Raw genomic sequence first — 22,282 nt, 5'->3', positions numbered from 1 at the left:
TAGAATTGTATTTCTGTAAATCGAGCTTTACACTTAAAGCTCTGTAAATACAGCCAAACACTTAAAATTCACTAAGCCGACTCATGCTCATGTTAACTCATGCCAGCCACTTCTACTTCTGTCTGGAGCACAATGCTGCTCTCACCAAACAGGCGACTGTTCTGTGTCAGAGAACATGGATTTCCACACAGACAGGTGGCAGTATCTGTTTTCTCATCAAATAAAGGAAAACCAGAACTTTGTAAACAAAGCAGCTTTCAGTACCATTGTCAGAGTAATTGTTACTCACTATGGAGGGACATGCTCCCACAAATAAGTTTGATAATTTACTAATCCACGTCGTTTGGAAATATTCAATTCAATTTAGCTTTATTTGTATAGCGCTTTTACAATGTCGGTTGTGTCAAAGCAGCTTTACATAAATGGTCATAGTAACTGGAACAGTGTAGTTCAGTTTTTTAGTGTTTAAGTTCAGTTCAGTTTAGCTCAGTTCAGTGTGATTTAATCATTACTGAGAGTTCAAACACTGAAGAGCAAATGCGTAGCGTTGCTCTACCAATCCTGAACCATGCGAGCCAGTGGCGACAGCAGAGAGGGAAAAAAAACTTCACCTGATGGGAGTGAAGAAAAAAAACCTAGAGAGAACCAGACTCAGTTCGGCACGACCATTTTAATTTCTCCGCTGGCCAAAAGTCTTGTGCAGAGCTTCAGTCACCGCGGTGGAGGCTGGAAGCTGGCCTCAGCGAAGACTCGTATGTCCCTGGAGCGTCGCTGGAATCAGTCTCATGTTCTCCACTCCCCATGACCATCAGCGCAGCAGCAGCTCAGGATACGGCCTGGTCCCGGATATGGAATCCTTGGGATCATCTCGTCGCTGGTCTTGGATCCAATCAGTGACTCCGCATAATCTGAGGACCTCGGGATGAGTATCCCCAGGTGGAAATAGAGTTTAAAGAGAATAATTAGCGTAGCTGCTGTTCATAGTGTATATAAACAAGATGCAGAAACTTGTGTGGAAACCCACTAAGTGATGCACTGAGTGTATGCTTTACTAAACAGATAGGTCTTTAATCTAGTGTTGAACTGGGAGAGTGTGTCTGAGCCTCGGACGTTATCAGGAAGGCTATTCCAGAGTGTAGGAGCCATGAAAGAGAAGGCTCGACCTCCTTTAGTGGACTTTGCTATTCTAGGTTCTACTAGAAGCCCTGAGTTTTGAGATCTTAAAGAGTGAGTTGGATTGTAGCGAGACAGAAGGTTGGTTAGATAAACAGGAGCTTGATTATTTAGAGCTTTATAGGTGAGAAGTAATATTTTAAATTCAATACAAAGCTGAACCGGCAGCCAGTGTAAGGAGGAGAACATTGGGGTGATATGATCATATTTTCTAGACCTGGTAAGAACTCTGGAAATATTTGAGAAATGCAGTAAATTCCTGGCTCTAAAATGTGCTCGCTCTTAACTTGAATCGTTTACTTGGTTACATCACTTTAGTTTTTAATCTCGCGCTCTGATTCGTTGCTGACTATCTAAGACTATCAGAGCTCTCTCTTCAGCTGATAATAACTTAATACACTGAATGGAACCACTCGATCTGAAGTTCACCTGTTAAAAGGTGACGTGTGTAACACACCAAACACACTAACCAGCCAGACACCAACCAAGGGTCCTATGCTGTCCAATTACCTGGCCTTAAAGCACTTTGAGCACTGAGAAAAGTGCTGTACAAATGTAATGGGTTATCAATAGTACTATCAGTAATAATATAGTTGTCTTTTAGTAAACAGTATTAATCTTTGTCTCTATTGCAGATCAGGCGAGCAGCAGTGATCATACTGCAGTCTGTCTTGATGTCCAAGCTGAAGGAGAAGCAAATGTAAATGCTCCTGTACTCACTGGAAACACCTTCATGGGCCCAGTGTTCATCAACAGCAGCTCAAACACGGCAGAAACCGGTACATCACTGCACTCTGCTCACTCAGACACACTGCTCAGTAACTGATTGACATTATCCTGTTCTTAAAAAAGTTCATGTAAGAACTGGATTTCTGTGAAGTATTAATTTACCTGTCCCTCATTCTCAGTCATCAGGAGTCTGCATGGCTATTGAAATAATTGAGCATTAGCAGAATAATAATCCAACCTCATGATCTCTATCAAGCCTTTTATGCTGTACAAAGAGAGAAGACCTCCATCTCAGGAGCACACAAAGATAAAACCATAAACACAATCATTCCTTACTCATTTGCACAGAAGAGTTGAACAAATATGGAATATAGAGTTGAACAAACAAAAACAACAGCAAAAAAAGCTTAGAATAAAGTTGGAATAGAAACATTACTGAAACAAGAACACATTGTAAAGCTGGCTCACATTGTGTAATGATACATGGACATCATTCTCATGTCAGACTGTTACGGAGACGATTTTTCTCTTCAGGTCCCAGACCTTTCAAATCCTCAAAAATTGGCAGAGCCGAAATAGCACTATGGTGCAAAGTGTCTTTATTTACAGTGCTCAGTAGAAAAAAATCCCCCAAAAATAATAACCAGCAAAACAAAACAAAACAAAAAATATATATTTACAATACAAGTAGCACTTGGCTATCGTTTTCTTTCTGCAAATAAAGAAATCCAATAATCAACTTCTCCACACCACTCTACAACCTTACTCCTACACCCCACACCATACTGTGCTCACTCTGCCCTTTATATAGCAGGGGAAACTGGTATGGAATGGCTCATATCATCACAGCAGGTAAGTATCAAATAACTATATCTATAAACATTTCATTGATTAACATTTTAATTATATGTATACACTACATTTGCATACTATACAGTTTTACCCCATAACTAATTATTTTTATATTTTCCAGTTTTTATAAACCACTTTTGTTTTATTGTCCCGGACAATCTTTCTCCCCCATACATACAACAAATAGGATCTCCGGCCGGCCGTCCCTTTTGCCCATGCGCAGTGCACGCTTGTGCATAAAATGAACGCGTTAGGCTTTTTGGCCCTTTTGGCATTCCATAGCCATCATGGCGCAGCCCGGAAGATCAGCGAGACGAGACGAGACAAACACAAACACAATTGAACAACAGGTAAGTGAATATGCTTCATGTAAGTGTTATGTATGCTTTGTAATAACGGATCGGATGTATATCGGGATCATTAACTAGAAATGTGTGCGTGTTTGTCTGTATGTATGCGTTCCGGCAGCAGCGCGACTCCAGTGTGCACCCTGTGATCGGCTGATGGTGAGTATGGAATACAGTGTTTTAATGGATGCGTGTGAAGGAAAAAAGTTTATATGTAGTTCTGCCGCAGGTCAGTGACAATCTCCTCTGTCACATTACTTCACCCTTCTCCAGGATTGAAGGTGTCCGACAATCGAGACAGGTAATCGGCTATGATGTTCTCTTTCCCTGCCTTGTACCGTATTTGGAATTTGTATGGCTGTAAGGACAGGTACCACCGAGTCACTCGGGCATTTTGATCTTTCATTGAATGGATCCATGACAGTGCCCTATGGTCAGTTTCTAAGTCAAATTCTCTGCCTAGTAAATAATACCGGAGGCTTTCCAAGGCCCATTTGATTGCCAATCCCTCTTTTTCTATTGTTGCATATCGGGTTTCCCTTGGCAACAGCTTCCGACTTAGATACAGCACAGGATACTTCTGACCTCAGTCTTCTTGTAACAGCACCGCTCCTATTCCTCTGGCTGATGCATCTACTTGAACCAGAAATCTCTTTGCAAAATCAGGGCTCCTCAGCACAGGAAAGGTACAGAGACATTCTTTTAAGTAGGTGAATGCGTGCTCACAGTCCTTCGTCCATGGTACTGGATTCTTTACCATTTTGGTTGTCATATTTGTTAAGGGTGCAGCTTTCTCAGAAAATTGGGGAATGAATCGACGGTACCATCCAACTAGTCCAAGAAATGATCGTACCTCTTTCTTGGTTCTCGGTCGTGGACAATTGCGGATAGCCTCCACCTTATCCAGTTGTGGACGCACCTCACCATTCCCAAGCTGAAATCCCAGGTATTTCGTATCATGTTTGGCCCACTCACATTTTGTGACGTTCAGGGTCAGTGCTGTTTTCTGGATCTTGTGTAAAATCTTGTGCAAATGCTGGAGATGGTCTTTCCAGGTGTTACTGTAGATTACCACATCATCCAGGTAAGCTGCACTGCAGTCCTCACAATCTTGCAGTATTAGATCCATAAGGCGTTGAAAGGTTGCTGGGGCCCCATGTAACCCAAAGGGCATGGTGGTAAACTGATAGAGGCCGACTGGTGTCCGAAAAGCGGTGTATTCTCGGGAGGTCTTCTCTAGTGGCACCTGCCAGTAGCCTTTGCATAGGTCCAGCATTGTAATATATTTTGCTCTCCCTATCCTTTCAACGAGCTCATCGATACGTGGCATGGGGTAGGCATCGAATTTTGATACTGCATTTAGCTTTCTGAAATCCAGGCATAGCCTTAATGTCCCATCCTTTTTTGGCACAAGGACTATTGGACTACTCCAGGCACTTGTAGAGGATTTAATCACCCCCATGTCCATCATCATCTTGATTTCTGCCCTCAATGGAGTTATCAAGCTCTCTGGTACTCGATAAGGTCGTTGCCTGATTGGTGTTGGGTCAGTCAGATAGATACTGTGCTCCACCAGGTTAGTCCTTCCTGGCTGTGTCCTCAGAAGTTCCGGGTAACTGTGTAATACATCCATCAACTCGACTCTCTGTTTTTCCTCTAGATGGTCTACACTCACCACTGACTGGAACCTTCTCGGAGTCTCCTCATCTAACTTGTCCTCTTCCTCTTCTTCTGGTGCATCCACCTTGCAAGTAAGCATAGCCTTCTTCATCATAGGCTCACGTTCTCGCCATTCTTTTAAGAGGTTGGCGTTGTAGATTTGACTCTTTTTCCCTCTGTCAGGGTGTAGTACTTCGTAGGTTACAGGTCCAGTCTTTCTGAGGATGTCATAAGGTCCCTGCCATTTTGCCAGCAGTTTATTTGTGGATGATGGTAGGAGCAATAGTACCTTCTGTCCAGGTTGATATTCGCGCTGTCTGGACCACTGATCATACCACAATTTCTGAGCTTTCTGGGCTTTCTCTAGGTTTTCTTGTGCTTGTTCGCGGTATGTGTCCAGTCGGTCCCTCATCTGTAATACAAATCTGACAATGTTGGTCTCTCCTTCTCCTGCAGTATTCGGTGCTTCCCAGCTTTTCCTCACCAGCTCCAGGGGTCCTTGGACTCGCCATCCATAGAGGAGCTCAAAGGGTGAGAACCCCAGAGCCGGCCCAAGGCATAAGCGAACTAAGCGGCTGCTTAGGGCCCCGTGGCCACCAGGGGGCCCCCAAGAGTGCTTGAAATTATTGTGTGACTTTCGTTTTAGTTTGTTAATTTGTGGATTAGTGGTGGAACAAAATATATGCCCATTTATAGTGTTATTTCTGACCGCAATACATACTCAGGCGCCAAGATATTTACCTAAATTTACAAAAGATCTGATTTAATTAATCAGTTTTCAACACCGACTGCAGCAGATAACCGCTTTAGCTACAGTACACCCAGCCGCCACCAGGTGGCGCTTCCCGTAATGGCGGATCATTAGACATACACCAGCGTCATGTAAACCACTGAGTCTGAGAGATGAGCCATTGCAATGGTGAATATCTCAGGCATACAGACACTTTCTTCTGTCCAAGCTGGGCCAATGTATTTGTGTGTTTCAGACATCCAGCTCCCCGTTTTTGCCACTAGTTTCTTTCTAACAGACACGATTTTACTTCGCTATATCGCTCGCGCGTGCCCGCGGCCAGTGCAACTTCTTATGCGCTCAAACTTTTTAACTCCGCCAAAATATATAAAGATATCAATAGGACATGAACATTTAATTAGAAAGGCCTTGCGTTTATTTCACTCTTACAGACCTTGTCAAAATCTTGTAGATGGTATTTTGGCAAAAAATATTAGGGGAATTAAAAAACTTAAATATGTGAGTAAATAACTAATGTTCTACACTGTTGAAAACATACGTGCTCAGAGGAGACTGTGCTCACCTCTCAGAGCATTCTGATCAGTTGAAAAAATAGAGGGAATACATTTTTTTTTTCTTAAAAATAAACCAGGGCTAAGCATAAAATGTTTCCATGTTTACATAAAATTAGTTGGTCAAGTTGTAATAAGTGTATATAAATTGCAATAAATTACTATTTTGGCAGTTTTTTTCTTAAATGCATATTCCACTAAATTGAGATTTTGCTGCTGTGATAGAGATGTGCTCTCTTCAGTCATAAACTGCTCTCTGCACATCAGCATTTTTAAGCTTGATTGACAGATGAGCACTTGTTTTACATTGTTGCAATTCTATAAATGCGTGTTTATTAAAGAAATTCATCATACATTTTTGATGCATTTTCCCCCTTCATTTACCAAAATTGTGATATATTGTGGCTGGTTATCTTGTGATCTGTCAATATATCGCAGAATCTTTGATATCGTGATTGAAGCAGCAGTGCACGGAACAGCAGCAAAATGCTTTTTCATGAACTTGGCGATTAAAAAAAATAAGCCTCTGATTTATACAATTTAGAGTTGGTAATACACTGCAAAATTATTTTCTTTCTTATAGTTTTTGTGTGATTTTGTAGTCCAAATATCTAAAAATTTTTAAACCAATAAACATTTTCTAGAAAGATTTTTAGTCAAAATAATGTGAATTTTTCATTAAAAAAAGCTCAATAATCTGACAATTAGGGTAAATAAAAAAAGATTGTTTTATGTTTTAAATAAGATTATTTTACTTATCTCATTGGAAGATTAATTTGTTTTACAAAAAAAAAATCACTTAATTTAGAATTATTTCTGAGAACTGAAAATTTTTTGTACATATTTATTAATTTGATTTATATGCGAGTATGTCTAGAAAATGCTTCCTGATTTAGTTTGATTTTAATTTAAATAGATGTTTAAAGTTATTTGAACTACAAAATACAATATGTTTTTTTCAGTATTAACATTTATATCCAATTAAAAAAGAAATTATCTTTATTGTCACTATGTTTGACTGTTTGGCAGCGTCTTGTGCCTGAATAATAATAAAAATAAGTATGTTATTGGCTACTTCCAGCTGCTTTTGTTTCTGCCAGCCCATATTAATGTTTTGTGTTATTTAGATTTTTGGCAATTAGTCATATAAAAAGTTGGATCAATAGGAAGTTGTTTCTGCAGAATAATATTTAGAATTGTCTTAAAACATATATTTTATGATGTAAGCAACACAGCTACAGCGAACAAAATCAATAATGTGTGTTTTAAATTTATAGTGTGCGAATTATCAAGGATTGATGATAATTTATCATATTGTTTGCACCAAAGGGGTAAGAGGTAAAGCAGAAAAGGCAGCCATTTGTCCTAGTCTTTCCCGGTGTCATTCACAAACTTTCTCAGCATCCTCTTGAGGGTTTGATTAAACCGTTCAACTAAACCGTCAGTTTGTGGGTGGTATGGACTTGTCCGAATCGACTGAATGCCCAACTGCTCATGTAGTAACTTCATAAGGCTTGAGGTAAAGTTTGTACCTTGATCAGTTAAGATCTCATCTGGGAATCTAACCCTGGAAAACAGTTGTATTAGTGCTGTTATTACCTTTGCTGTGGTGATGCTACGTAGAGGGAAGGCTTCTGGGTAGCGGGTGGCATAATCACAGATCACTAAAATGTACTGGTTGCCTGTGCTGCTTTTTTCCAGAGGCCCGACAATATCCATCGCTATCCGTTTGAAGGGAGTGGTGACCACTGGCAATGGATGCAAAGGAGCTCGTTCTGACCTGCGAACAGAACTGGTTTTCTGGCAGACAGCACATGTAGAGCAGTATGTGTGTACGTCAGTATACATGGATGGCCAAAAGAAACATGTACTGATGCGATAGTATGTTTTCTGATGTGCTAAGTGTCCTGACCATGGGATGGTGTGTGCTAGGTGCAAAATCAGTGGTCTGCAACATTCAGGAACAACAAGACGTTTGACACCATCAGACAAGACATACAGTACATCATTTTCAACTACATACTTTTCTGCCCCAAGAATCTCAATTGTATTTGCCCCCTCACATACTTTTTTAAACAAAGGTCTTAAGGTAACATCATCAGCTTGTAACTGGGCTATGTTGGTTGGAATGTCCCAATCAGTAACGTGCAACCCCTCAGTTTTCTCTTTTTGTATGGGTGAACCCAACTGTTTTTCCATGTAGCGTTTCCGCAGTGACTTCTTAGTTTTTCCCTCCCCTTGAATTAAGCTGTCATCCAAGTTTGGTAGGGGTTCTAAACCCACTTTAGCTAGTGCACGTGTCAGTACAGGACATGACACACCAGAAGTAACATCTGTACACCCATCAGTCTTATTTAACAGTTCACTCACAATTGGTAGATCCCATCCTAATACCTACGGGTAACCCTTCTACCACTCCAACCGTCATCAAATATGGTTGGTCCTTAATTAGAACAGTTATCTCAATGGTAGGGTAATTTTTCTGGTCCCCATGAACACATAGAATGTTTTGTGTGTGTGTAAAGTCAATGCGAGTTGCTGGCACATAACATTGTTTTATGAAAAACATATTGCTGCCAGTGTCAAGGAGTGCATTCAATGTCTGTCTATTGACCACAACATCTATATGCTGTTTTGCATGTATAACCGTATCTTTCTCATAACCCTCTCTTGGGACATAACAAAGACTTGTTAGTTTGGACTTTCGTACGGGACAGTTTGATGCTTTATGCCCTTCTTGTTGGCAGTAAAAACACACAAGTTTTTTGTTAGGAACAAAAGAAACAGTACCTTCATCTCCTTTGTCAGTGTGTTTGGCCCCTCGGTTTGCAGTAGCCCGTGTATGCGTCTGACCTCTGTGTGCATTCAGGTATTGTGTGGCCAGCCTGGCAGCACCTAGTCCATCCATGGGCTCATGCTCTTTCACCCAGGTTCGTACTTCATATGGCAGGACTCGTAGGAACTGTTCCAAGATGATGACTTCTCCTATCTCTGCCTTTGTGCTCCGCTCCGGTTGAACCCAGCGTCGGTAGAGGTCCTTAAGTCGATTATAGGTCTCTGTGGGGGTTTCTCCAGCAGGTGTCACCGTCTGCCGGAATCGTTGTCGGTATGATTCTGTTGAGATGTCAAATTTTTCCAGCAGTGCCTCACGAAGATCCTCATAGACATCAGCCCGATCTTCATCCATAGCGAGGTATGCTTCTAGTGCTTTTCCGGAGAGAAGAGGTACCAGTCGACACGGCCACTCTTTTGCTGGCCTGTTAAAAAGGTCCTCATCATCACTACTACGTCTTCCTCTATGGTGGTTGCAACCGGTGGGTCTCGAGTAGGGCTGGATTTAGCACCCTTCTCACTGGTGACCTCTTCGTCCTCATCCACCGTGTCCCATGCAACCTCCTCCATTGCTGTTTTTTTTCTGGGATCTCAGACCCTTCCTTGTCTGTTTTCCTGAATGCACTGATTTTCGACTTGCCATCTCACTTCTGACACCACTTGTTACGGAGACGATTTTTCTCTTCAGGTCCCAGACCTTTCAAATCCTCAAAAATTGGCAGAGTCGAAATAGCACTATGGTTCAAAGTGTCTTTATTTACAGTGCTCAGTAGAAAAAATCCCCCAAAAATAATAACCAGCAAAACAAAACAAAACAAAACAAAAAAAATATATTTACAATACAAGTAGCACTTGGCTATCGTTTTCTTTCTGCAAATAAAGAAATCCAATAATCAACTTACTTCTCCACACCACTCTACAACCTTACTCCTACACCCCACACCATACTGTGCTCACTCTGCCCTTTTTATAGCAGGGGAGACTGGTATGGAATGGCTCATATCATCACAGCAGGTAAGTATCAAATAACTATATCTATAAACATTTCATTGATCAACATTTTAATTATATGTATACACTACATTTGCATACTATACAGTTTTACCCCATAACTAATTATTTTTATATTTTCTAGTTTTTATAAACCACTTTTGTTTTATTGTCCCGGACAATCTTTCTCTCCATACATACAACAAATAGGATCTCCGGCCGGCGGTCCCTTTTGCCCATGCGCAGTGCACACTTGTGCATAAAATGAACGCGTTAGGCTTTTTGGCCCTTTTGGCATTCCATAGCCATCATAGCGCAGCCCGGAAGATCAGCGAGACGAGACGAGACAAACACAAACACAATTGAACAACAGGTAAGTGAATATGCTTCATGTAAGTGTTATGTATGCTTTGTGATAACGGATCGGATGTATATCGGGATCATTAACTAGAAATGTGTGCGTGTTTGTCTGTATGTATGCGTTCCGGCAGCAGCGCGACTCCAGTGTGCACCCTGTGATCGGCTGATGGTGAGTATGGAATACAGTGTTTTAATGGATGCGTGTGAAGGAAAAAAGTTTATATGTAGTTCTGCCGCAGGTCAGTGACAATCTCCTTTGTCACACAGACTGTAGGATCTCGGTTGTCATTATGACAAACTGTACAACAATAAAGAATCCTCAAACATGAACACACAAGAAAGCTCATCTGGAGTTGGATGTCATCCATCCATGACACATTCACTAACATGCATTCTGAAATGATACCACACAGCAAACATTACAAATCTACAGCGTTATTTTGTCCACAACATGCCACAATATTAAAACCAGGAAAATAAGCTGTTCTGACATGTCTGTTAGGTGGGTTGAAGTTGTCCTTGGATCTTGTTTGGAGGCTTGAGCCCCTGTGCCTTTTCTTCCTTAAAAGAAAGACGCTTTTTTCTGAAGATAATAAATTAATATATTTTTCTTTTAAAAATAAAATATCTCTATATTTGTGTGCATGTTTTGTTTTCAGACAGCTGTCCCTGTGAAAAAAAATTAACCAAATATTAGGTCAGGAAATACTGAGACAGCAAATGATCTGCAGAGTATGCTGTAATTCTAAAAACTGTAAAAGGAACACTTCAATTCTGGAGAATTCTTCTGACTAATCCTGCATTACTCTGAGTAATCAACTTTGTTAACAACAATACAATATAAGATTTAAGTCAAATCACCTACCCCTGATTATTTAAGTTACCATACCATAAGTTGTAATGCCATTTAAAGGATCGAACAAATTACTTTATATGTGCAATTGTTATTTTTTCATAATGGGAAGCACAGGACATAATCATGTTTTACTTTGATAAAAAATCTGTTTCCTCTCTCTTGTAAAGGTGCAGCTGTAGAGAACTGTAAAGCTCCTCCTGTTGATTACACAAACACCAGCAATGAACTAAAGGAGAAATTAAAGCAGAACTATGAGAAGATATTGGTTGGTAATTCACAGACAGGTCATCAAAAGTACCTGGATGATATTTACATTGATCTATATGTGGTGGAGAACGAGACTGGAGGAAGAGAGAATGACCATGAGGTGATGCAGATAGAGTCAAAACACAACCAACAGACTGCCGAGGATAAACCAATCAAGTGTAATGACATGTTTAAAGTTCAGCCTGACACAGGTCGACAAAACAGAAGAGTCCTGACACTGGGGATTGCAGGAGTGGGAAAAACTGTCTCTGTTAATAAATTCATCCTAGACTGGGCTGAAGAAAAAGACAATCAGGAAATAGTCTTCATATTTCCTCTGCCGTTCCGTAGACTGAATCGGATTAAAGAAGAAAAGAACAGTCTCATAGGTCTGCTTAACAAGTACTTCTTTAGTAGATCTGGAGGACTGAGCTCTCTTCCTGAAGAACAAGGGAAGGTCATGTTCATCTTTGATGGACTGGATGAATATCGCTTTGACTTAAACTTTGAGGAGGATGATGAATGTACTGATGTTGATCAGGAAATGACAGTGAGTGAGATAATAACAAATCTCTTAAAGGGACAACTGGTACCCTTATCCCTCATCTGGATCACATCCAGACCAGCAGCATCCAGTCTGATACCCCGAGACTACATTGATCAGGTGACTGAGGTGCGAGGATTCAGTGATGAGCAGAAGAAGCAGTACTTCAACAAAAACAGTAGTGCTGAGGTTGCTGGAAACATCATCAGTCACATCAGGAAATCCAGGAGTCTGTATATCATGTGCCACATCCCTGTCTTCTGCTGGATCTCTCTCACTGTTCTTCAGCCTCTGTTGGGTCAAGAGAGCAATGAAAAAATACCTACAACTCTCACAGGGATGTACACCAGCTACTTACTGTGTCAAAAGCAGCAGATGAACAAAAAATACAGCCCTGACTCTGACCCTAAAGTCAATGACTGGTCTTTTGATGACATTGTTCTGAAGCTTGGGGAACTGGCCTTTAAACAGCTGGAGGAAGGAAATCTGATTTTCTACAAAACAGATCTGCAGAAGTGTGGGCTAGACATCAGTGAGGGAACAGTGTTCTCTGGGTTATGTACTCGAATGTTTCAGGAGGAAAATATCATTTCAGAGGAACCAGTTTACAGCTTCGTACATCTCAGCGTTCAGGAGTTCATCGCTGCTCTCTATGTGCATTTTATCTACAAAAACAGAAAAGCAAATCTATTTCTTGATTCCAGAAAAAAGCTAATATGGCCACTCTCTAAAAAGCCCCTGTTTAGACTTCATAAGGCTGCAATTGAGAGGTCTTTACAAAGCAAGAATGGACACCTGGACCTTTTCCTCCGGTTCTTGCTGGGTCTCACACTGGAGTCCAATCAGAGTGACCTGAAGAAGCTTCTGCCACGACTGAAGACCAAAACCGAGAACATCAAAGAAACGACAAACTATATCAAAGAGAAAATAGAGGAGGAGAAATCAGCAGTGAGGACCATCAACCTCTTCCACTGTCTGAATGAACTGAAGGATGACTTTGTGGAGGACCTCCAGAAGAGTCTGAGCTCTGGAAATCTCACATCACAGGATCTGTCCTCTGCTCAGTGGTCAGGTCTGGTATTTGTGCTCCTGATGTCAGAAGAGACTCAAGAGAAGTTTGAACTGCAGAAATACAGAAGATCTGATGAAGCACTGATGAGACTGATGCCAGTGGTCAAGAACACCAGAAGAGCACTGTAAGAGTTTTCTGGATACACTTATGCCCATTTCACACATCGATTTGCAACACATCTGCAACCCATGAGTCATATACATGCAGAGCAGAAACAGCACAGACTATTTGTGCTTTCACATCAAATATGTATCACTGATCTCCAGCTGTACACAATATCTGTTCTGCTTATGTTTACTCCACTTTCAGACATTCTTTTCAATACTTTGACTCTCTTTTTACGCAATACAATAATATAATCTCACCTTTTAAAAACTGATAACTAATCTGTTAACATAAGTTTGGAAAACGGAGAAAGTTTTTAATAATGATAAGTAATAATTAATTATCACACAAAACTGTCAATTGTTTGGTAAAGAATACTTTTATGTTTATTTTACAGCCTTGTATTCTCCCTTAAATTCAGTATTTACAGAGTCCATATAGTGATTTTACCTTTGCTCAAACTAAAAGACAACATTCAAGTGTTTTTGTCTCTGCTCTGGATTAATAGATAAATGCAAAATCATTATTTCTTCTTTTCCCTCACAGACTTCAGAGCTGTAATCTCACTGTTCAGTGCTGTGAGAGTTTGTCTTCAGCTCTACAATCCTCAAACTGTGTGCTAAGAGAGCTGGAACTGAGTAACAATGACCTGCAGGATTCAGGAGTGAAGCTTCTCTCTGATGGACTGAAGAGTCAACACTGTAAACTGGAGATCTTGAGGTCTGAATTCAAACACCTGACTGACTGACTGATTGATTGATTGATTAAATGTCAGGGTTCTGCCACTCTGGTCTTGTAAATTCTTGTTTTGGTGGCAGAGCTCGGACACTACCCATGTCTGGTCCTGTTTCTGTCTCTGTGTGCGTGCGCGCCGTCGTGGGTGTACGCAGAGTGTGCGCGCTCCTGCTTGATGTGGCCGCGCGCGCGCTCTGCGTCCCTCAGACGCGTGCGCTCTTGTACTTGTGTTTGTGTTTTCGTCTGTCAGCAGCGTGGTGTTTCATTCCCAGCGTCTCAGTCTTGTTGGTTTCGGTTTTGGTCGGCGCTGGGATGAAGCATGCACGCTGCGTGTGTGAGCGCACGGTGAGTGTTTTCATTCATCGTGTGCTCGTGTCTTGCGTCTCTTGTCAAAGCACGTGGCTTGGTGTTTACATTGTGGTCATGTGCTTTTGTCGTGTGCTTCAGGGTTGTGTTTGTTGTCATGAACATGCGGTTAATGAGTTCTCTCATTGGCTGCATGTTCTTGTCCTGTTTTATGTGAGCGCATGGCTTGTGTTGCCTCTCTGTGTCATGCGCTCTCCCGTCTATTGTCTAGTCCCACCCTCCTTGTTAACCCATTATTAGTTAATTATGTTCATCTGTTTTTGTGTTAATTTCCTACAGTTTATAAACCCTTATGTCTGCTGTCCTGTGCGAGTTCGTCATCATATGTGGTCGATGTTTACCTGTCCTGCTGTGTCCAGCCCTGCCTTGTCATGCCTGCGCAGTCAAGTTTGTTTGTTTGTTTGTTTATTTGTTTGATTGATTGTTTGTTGTAGTAGTGTTTTCCCCCTCGGGGTTGTTTATTTTTGTCTTTTATTTTATTTTTTTATTAATAAATCCTACTTCACTCTGCGCTTGGGTCCTCGCTCCTTTTTCCCTTCACCGATCGTGACATTAAAGTTATTATTTACATGAAGTGAGTGACAAAAAAATACAATCTAAATTTGATTTGTTTTCTTATTTCTTAGATTTGTTACGTGTAAACTCACTGCTGATTCCTGTGAGAGTTTGTCTTTAGTTCTACAATCCTCAAACTGTGTGCTGAGAGAGCTAGACCTGAGTAACAATGACCTGCAGGATTCAGGAGTGAAGAAGCTCTCTGATGGACTGAAGAGTCAACACTGTAAACTGAAGACACTGAGGTAAATGATTCTCCACTCAACAATAACTACAAAAATATTTCATAATAGCCCACATTATTTCATATTAGATATTCATGCTTGAAAATGTTAACCCTGGGTGATACTAAACCCCGGATGACAGGAATGATGGTTTATTTATTTATTTATTTTTTTATAATTTTTTATTTGTAGTAGCAATAAACACAGTACAATGATTCCACTTAAGAGAAAACATTTCCCACTGCTTAACATTTTTCTTTTTCACAAACTCTAAAGTAACAGAACACAAAAAAATAAAAAATAAAAAAAATATTTAAAAAAATAAATAAATAAAGGTTTCATCAAATACAATATATGAAAATAACAGTAAAATGGTAACATAAATAATATCAATACTAAATTTCCATAGGTCAAATCTTTATTTATTCATTCAACTTTAGGTTATTATCAACTGTGAATTACTAATTTAAAAAGAGGATTAAGAGGGGGAGTGCAATGGGTCGTAAATTGAAAAATGTTTGTTATGTGGATGGGAATTAGATAGTAATAGTTTTATATTTCTATGAAGATTGGATGGAGCAATCTAACGTAATCAGTCCACTTGGACCAGATGTTTCTAAATGTATTAATTTGGAGTCGAAGGGAGAATGTAATTTTTTCCATCACATAGATATTATATACTATCTCTAGCCATTCTTGGGTTGTTGGGGATTCAGGAAGTAACCAGTGTCTTGTAATTGCTTTTTTGGCTGCGATTATTAAAATATCAAGTAAGTATTTATCAGATTTACATATTTGGATATCAGAGCTTCCAAAATAAATAACTATAAATTGAAAGGGTAGTGTAATATTAAGTATGTTTTCTATTACTCCATGTACTTCTACCCAAAATTGTTTTATTACTGGACATTCCCAAAAAATGTGCCAGTGATTAGGTTCCTGAGACCCGCATAGTCTCCAGCACTTAGTGTTCTTTCCTGTGGTGTATGCTCTTTGTTTTGGCGTGATGAAAAATCTCATTAGACATTTCCATCCAAATTCTCTCCACATATGTGAATTAGTACATTTTGATGTAAATCTACATATGTCTAACCATTCTTCCACCGTAATAATGGAATTACTTTCCTTTTCCCATTTTTCTTTAACATATTCTGTTGAATGGGGTTTAATCGATCTAAATCCTTTATAAAGTTTTGAAATTATACCTTTACTCCCACTGCCTTTGTAGGCATCTATAAAAATTTTCAGTATTGAGTCATCCAGATCTGTTTTAATTTTAATATTATTTTCAAAGTGGTTACGTAATTGAAGGTATCTATAAAAATCAGATTTATCCAGGTTATATTCTTTCTTCAGACTTTCAAAATCTTTCAAAAGGCCTTTCTCTGTGAGTGAGTAGAATGTTAATATTCCTTTAGAAATCCAGGATTTAAATCTATAGTCCATTTGATTTGGTTTGAATTCAGTGTCATAAGCACACCATTGAATTATTTGTAGTTTATCATTCAGTTTGTATTCTTCTTTTTTAATGTTCCAAATTTTTAATTGGGCTTTAATCCATAAATTTTGCGTTTTTTCTATGTATCCCCCCAGGTTTTTATGTGCTAATATCGCTTGTAATGGAGGATCATTCATTAGTGTAATTTCAATGTCTTTCCATTTTGCTTGATATGTTGGGTTACATAGGTTAACCAGATATTTAGTCTGGGCTGCATAAAAGTAATCCTTAAAGTAGGGTAAAGCCATTCCTCCTTGTTCCTTTGGAAGTTCTACTGTTTTTAATTTAATCCTTGGTTTTTTTCCCCTGCCAAATGAATCTAGAAATGGTCTTGTTCAATTCTGACCAATGTGTTTGGGGTATTTCTGTTGGGAGAGCTTGGAATAAATAGAGGTATCGAGGAAGGACATTCACTCTTATTGCGTCAATTCTCTGGCTAAAGCTCAAGAAAGAAACGACATTCCATCTGTGTATATCATTTTTAATATTTATTAGTAGAGGATCATAATTTACTTTTGCCAATGTTGAAATCTCTTTTGTTAAATGAATTCCTAAGTATTTCAGTGATTTCTGATCCCATTTCATATTAAATTTGTCTTTTATAGTTACTGGGGGTGTATATTTAAAAGATAGGGTCTGTGTTTTTTGTATATTTAATTTATAGCCTGCATAGGAACGTTCGAGGTTACTAAAGTAACCCTTCGTTCCCCGAGGAGGGGAACGGAAGCACTATAAGTGGATTTGATTGTAAAATCCACGCATTGGGAGGTTCGGTTCAGAAGCTACTCGTCTGAAAGAGTATTGAACGGGCCAATTAAGAATGAATTGGCAGCGCAAGCCTGCGCAGGTGAGCGGCATAAGCAATCAACTGAGTATATAAGCTCACCTGGCGCCAGCAGACGCTATCCTTTTTAAGCTGAAGAGACTTTCAACAGCTAAGGGACAGTCATTATGGCGACGGAGTATAGAGCTTCCGTTCCCCTCCTCGGGGAACGAAGGGTTACTTTAGTAACCTCGAACGTTCCCCTTCGGGGGGAACTTCAGCACTATAAGTGGATTTGATTGTAAAATCCACGCATTGGGAGCCCATTGAAAGCGCCATAATGACTGCACCTTACCAACACCCCCGATGAGGAGATAGTCAAGCAAGCGTGACGCACCCACATCATGGGGGGAGCGGTCCTCCAACGTGTCCCTGGCCCTAATTTATCCTACTTCAACAGAAGTTTTACGGATTTATATATATTTTTTGGGAAGTCGTGAGCATCTAGATAATTCTAGGAAAATACGACAGTACGTTGGGAAGCGTGCAATCCCGATAGGGAGGACGCTGCGGAGGCCATCCGTTACCCAAGGGGGGATAGATGGCAGAATTTACATATGGACTAGCCCTAAAAAGGGGAGTACGCATAGCAAAAAAGTGGTTAGCGGGGAGGGAAGACACGGGTCCGCCCAGGGGGGGGACTTAACCGTGGCGTAATAAGCATATGGGATCGCCTAGTGGGGATCACTCATAGCAGGCACCTTTACCCAAAACGCGGGCTGACCAGCGGGCAGACCTACAACGTAGTGGGCCAGCAAGTGACTCCTCCGCTGAGTCAGTGCTGGGGGCCACGGAGGAATCTGCAGGGCTCACCTGACGGGGAACTTTACTGACAGATAAAAAGGCGCACGTATCTCCGTGTTAGGGAAAATGGCGCAGCAAGCGTGTTTCAACACCCTACCGAATTGTTTCCTCAATCACCAAGGGTTACCTAATACCCTTGAGGAAAACCGGCTCCACTCGCAGATTGTAAAACCTTGCAAATGTGTTGGGTGTCACCCAGCCCGCAGCTCTACAGATGTCTGTTAGAGGGGCGCCGCGTGCACGCGCTCGAGAGGATGCGAAGCTCCGAGTGGAGTGCGCACGCGCTCTCGGGGGACGCGGCTCATCTCGGCTCTGATAGTGAAAGAAAGGCATCCACAATCTAGTGGGAACTTATTTCGGTACGGCACTTCCCTGCTGCCGACCGCTATAACAGACGAAGAGCTGCTCAGATGATCTAAACTCTGAGTGCGGTCCGGATAATACGCAAAACGCGAACTGGACAATAAGAAGGGCTGGGTCTGCCTCCTCCGAGGGCAGCGCTTGCAGGCTCACTACCTCGTATTAAAACGGAGTGGTAGGAACCTTGGGCACATATCGCGGGCGGGGTCTCAGGACGTGAGAGAAGCCAGCCCAATTACAGGCACGAGTCACTGACCGAAAAATGCCTCCGGGTCCCCGACCCTCTAATCGATATCAACGTGACCAGCAGAGCTGTCTTCAGGGACAGAAAGATACTGAGTCGAGGATCGAAGGGATCTGACGTGGCTTGTGTAGCGAGGGCGAGATCCTAAGAGGGCATGAGAGGGGGCGGGGTGGATTAATTCGCTTAACGCCCCTGAGGAACCGGATGATGAGGTTATGCGTTCCCACGGTGCTGCCAGCCACCGCGTTATGAGAGCGGAGATGGCAGCCACGTAACCTTGAGTGTGGAGGGCGACAGCCTGCTCTCCAACTTCTCTCGGCGTAAAGAAAGCACAACGCTGATCTGGCAAATTACGGGGGTCTTCTCAGCGAGAGACACACCATTCAGTGAATAGACTCCACGTCAGGGCATAGGCGCGCTCGGGGAGGGGGCTCTAGCCCGAGTGACGGTATTAGCCACCGCAATCGGAGGTTACCTAAGTCTTCCTCGCGTCTAAAATCTCTTCAAAGATCGGCGAGGGTGCCAGGTGGTGCCCTGTCCCTGAGAGAGTAGGTGCTCTCTCGAAGGGACTGCCAGGGGAGGGCTACCGCGAGGGAGAGCTCTGACATCCAGGTCCGGTTGAGCCAGAGGGGCGCAACCAGCAACCTGTTCCTCGTCCTCCCTGACCTTGCACAGTAACTGCGCAAGCAGGCTCACTGGGGGAAACGTGTATTTGCGCGTGCCCCGAGGCCAGCTGTAAGCCAGTGCATCCGTGCCGAGAGCACTCGGTCAGGGAAAGAACAACTGGCAATGAGCGATCTCGGGGGAAGCAACAGATCGATCTGGGCTTCCCCGAATCGCGCCCATATCAGCTGAACAGACTCGGGGTGGAGTCTCCATTCTCCAGGACGCAAGGCTGCCGTGAGAGCGCATCGGCTGCACGGTTGAGCTTGCCTGAATATGAATGGCGTGCAGCGATTTCAGCCGCGGATGACTCCAGAGGAGCAGACGGCGGGCGAGCTGAGACATGCGGCGAGAGCGCATACCCCCTATACGGCTGATATACGCCACCGCCGCCGTACTGTCCGTCCTGACCAGCACGTGTTGCCGCTCCAGCACCGGAAAAAACGGTGGAGAGCGAGGAACACTGCCAACAGCTCCAGGCGATATGCCAATGCAACTGGGTACCTTTCCACAGGTCCGCAGCCGCATGCCCGCAACGCACAGCCCCCCAGCCCGTGTTGGAAGTGTCTGCTGAAACGACAACAAGACTGGACGCCTGTTCTAGAGACACCCAGGCCTGTAGGAACGAGGGGTCGCTCCAAGGGCTGAGGGCGCGGCGACACAGCGCAGTAACAGAGACTCGGTGTGCGCGCGCGTGCCATGCGCGTCTGGGGACTCGATCGTGAAGCCAGTGCTGAAGTGGTCTCATATAGAATAATCCGAGCGGCATGAAGCGGCTGCGGATGCCATATGCCCCAGGAGCCTCTGAAATAGTTTCAGTGGGACCACTATTTTACTGTCGAGCTCTCTCAGACAGTACAGCATCAGCTGAGCGCGCTCTCCGGAGAGGCGCGCTGCCATGGTGACCGAGTCCAGCTCCAGCCCGAGAGAAGAGATCCTCTGCACGGGGGCGAGTTTGCTCTTTTCTCGGTTGACCTGAAACCCCCACAGGTGGAAGTGCCAGAGCACTTTGTCTCTGTGCATAATCAACTCTGTGCATAATCAAAAGAGAGGGCAAAATTCAGCCAGTCGTAAAGAAATTGAGTATGCAGATGCCCGCGAGCCGAAGGGGCGCTGAGGCACCCTCCGCGGGCTTGGTGAGGACCCGCGGAGACAGAGAGAGCCCGAAGGGGAGGGCTTTGTATTGCCAAGCTCGACCTTCAAACGCAAACCGCAGAAACTGTCGGTGGCGAGGAAGAGTGGAGACATGGAAATACGCGTCCATCAGGTCTAATGCTGCAGACCAACCCAGAGGACGAACGCACCGGAGGATGCGCTTCTGCGTGAGCATTCTGAACGGCAGCTTGTGCAGGCAGCGGTTCAAAACGCGCAGATCTAGGATTGGCCGTGACCCACCGCTCTTTTTGGGCACGATGAAGCGTGGGCTGTAAAACTTGCACTCCATCTCGGCTGGAGGGAGCGGCTCGATTGCATCCTTCGCCAGGAGGACAGCAATCTCCTCTCGCAAGACAGGGGCGGACAGGGGGCTGACCCTGGTGAATACACACCCGTGACTTGGGGGGCCGTTTCGCGAACTGAATCGCATAGCCGAGTCTGATTGTGCGTATGAGCCACCGCGAAGAGCTGGCCCGCGCTAACCAGGCAGGCAGAGCTCTCGCTAATGGACTCATCGCTACAATCGCTGACGTACCAGCAGTGGGGCAGCGCGGAGTGAGTGTGCTGATCCGGGAAGCTCGCGGGTCCCACGGAAAAGCTGGAGGTGAGATATTTGCTCTCACTCCAAACCCGAGCTCCGGAGGGGAGGCTCGAGGGGTGGGAGAAAGGAGACGTCCTCCCAGCGCTCGTGAGCCACTGGTGAAACGCACCGAATCTGCAAGCTAGAAAGCATAGCGTCCCAGACTGGCAGATTTCGGGCTGTCACATCTGGGGAAGTGAAAAGTGCCCTTTCATAATGTTTTCATGGCAGTAAAAAGTGCCGTTGGAAATGGGGCCCCGCCCTCCAGCGGGGAAAGAGCAAGTTCCCTCTTCTCCAGATGGCCTGTCCCAGGGGCGCTTCGCGGTCCGTTGCCAGACTTAGCGGCGTTTTGGGCAGGGGGGCTGCCTGCTTCCGAGGTGCCCGACGCGCTCGCTTCGCCGGAGGCGTGTGCGGGGGCGGAGCAGCTCTCGTAGGCGGGCGCCTTCGGCGAGGAGCAGGTATGAATGGCACGGCGGGCGGAGCGGGCTACGGACCGCCGATAAGACATCACCCACCAACTGCTCTCTCACCGCCTTGAATTCCTGGGTGAATTCACAGACAGTGTCGCCGAACCTGGCTGGGGATATGGGGAAGTCAAGAAAGCGGACTTTGTCGACTTTGCGCATATCAGCCAGGGGTGGCGCTCCTGGACCACTAATGTGGACATCGTCCTCCCCAACGCACACGCAGCGGACTCAGTAGTCCGAAGAGCTAAGTCGGCGGCCGTGCGAAGCTCGTAAGCCTGGGTTGGACCCACCCTCGTGCAGCTCGGCCAGCGCCTGCGCTTGGTAGCGCTGGTAGGTGGCTATCGCATGCAAGGCGGAAGCAGCCTGGCCCGCAGCTATGTAAGCTCTAGCTCCGAGGGAGGTAGATAACTTACAGGCTTTGGATGGGAGACGAGGCGGACCCCGCCAAGAAGAGGCGCCGCGCGGATTTACCGCCATCGCGCACTCAACCTGAGGAATCGCCACATACCCCCTGGCTGTTTCACCGTCAAGAGTGGTTAGGGTGGAGGAACACGCAGCACGAGCAGAAAAAAGTGCTTTACAAGACCGCGTGAGCCTACTGTGCACCTCCGGGAAGAAGGGAACGCCCCTCTAGTCGGTCCGGCCGCGGAGCTGGGGGATAAACCATCTCCAACCCACGGCCGAAGCAGCCCGGGAAAGCACGGCTAACATGTCCGTTTCAGGATCCGTAGTGACAGCGCT

At 43.8% G+C, this 22,282-nt stretch overlaps 1 protein-coding gene across 1 annotated transcript in view; it reads left to right on the top strand.

Annotated features, from left to right (window-relative positions):
* Nucleotides 1–22,282, top strand: part of LOC137491167 (NACHT, LRR and PYD domains-containing protein 3-like) — a 68,680-nt gene that overhangs the window by 29,973 nt on the left and 16,425 nt on the right. The window contains exons 3-6 of the mRNA NM_001444537.1: nucleotides 1,809–1,952; nucleotides 11,268–13,086; nucleotides 13,614–13,787; nucleotides 14,795–14,968. Of these exons, the coding sequence (NP_001431466.1) occupies nucleotides 1,809–1,952; nucleotides 11,268–13,086; nucleotides 13,614–13,787; nucleotides 14,795–14,968 (2,311 nt within the window). The remainder of the gene's footprint in view (nucleotides 1–1,808; nucleotides 1,953–11,267; nucleotides 13,087–13,613; nucleotides 13,788–14,794; nucleotides 14,969–22,282) is intronic.

This window comes from Danio rerio, chromosome 4, assembly GCF_052040795.2.
Source record: "Danio rerio strain M-AB ecotype USA chromosome 4, GRCz13ab, whole genome shotgun sequence".
NCBI lineage: Eukaryota > Metazoa > Chordata > Actinopteri > Cypriniformes > Danionidae > Danio > Danio rerio.
This window is presented reverse-complemented; position numbering and strand designations above follow the sequence as displayed.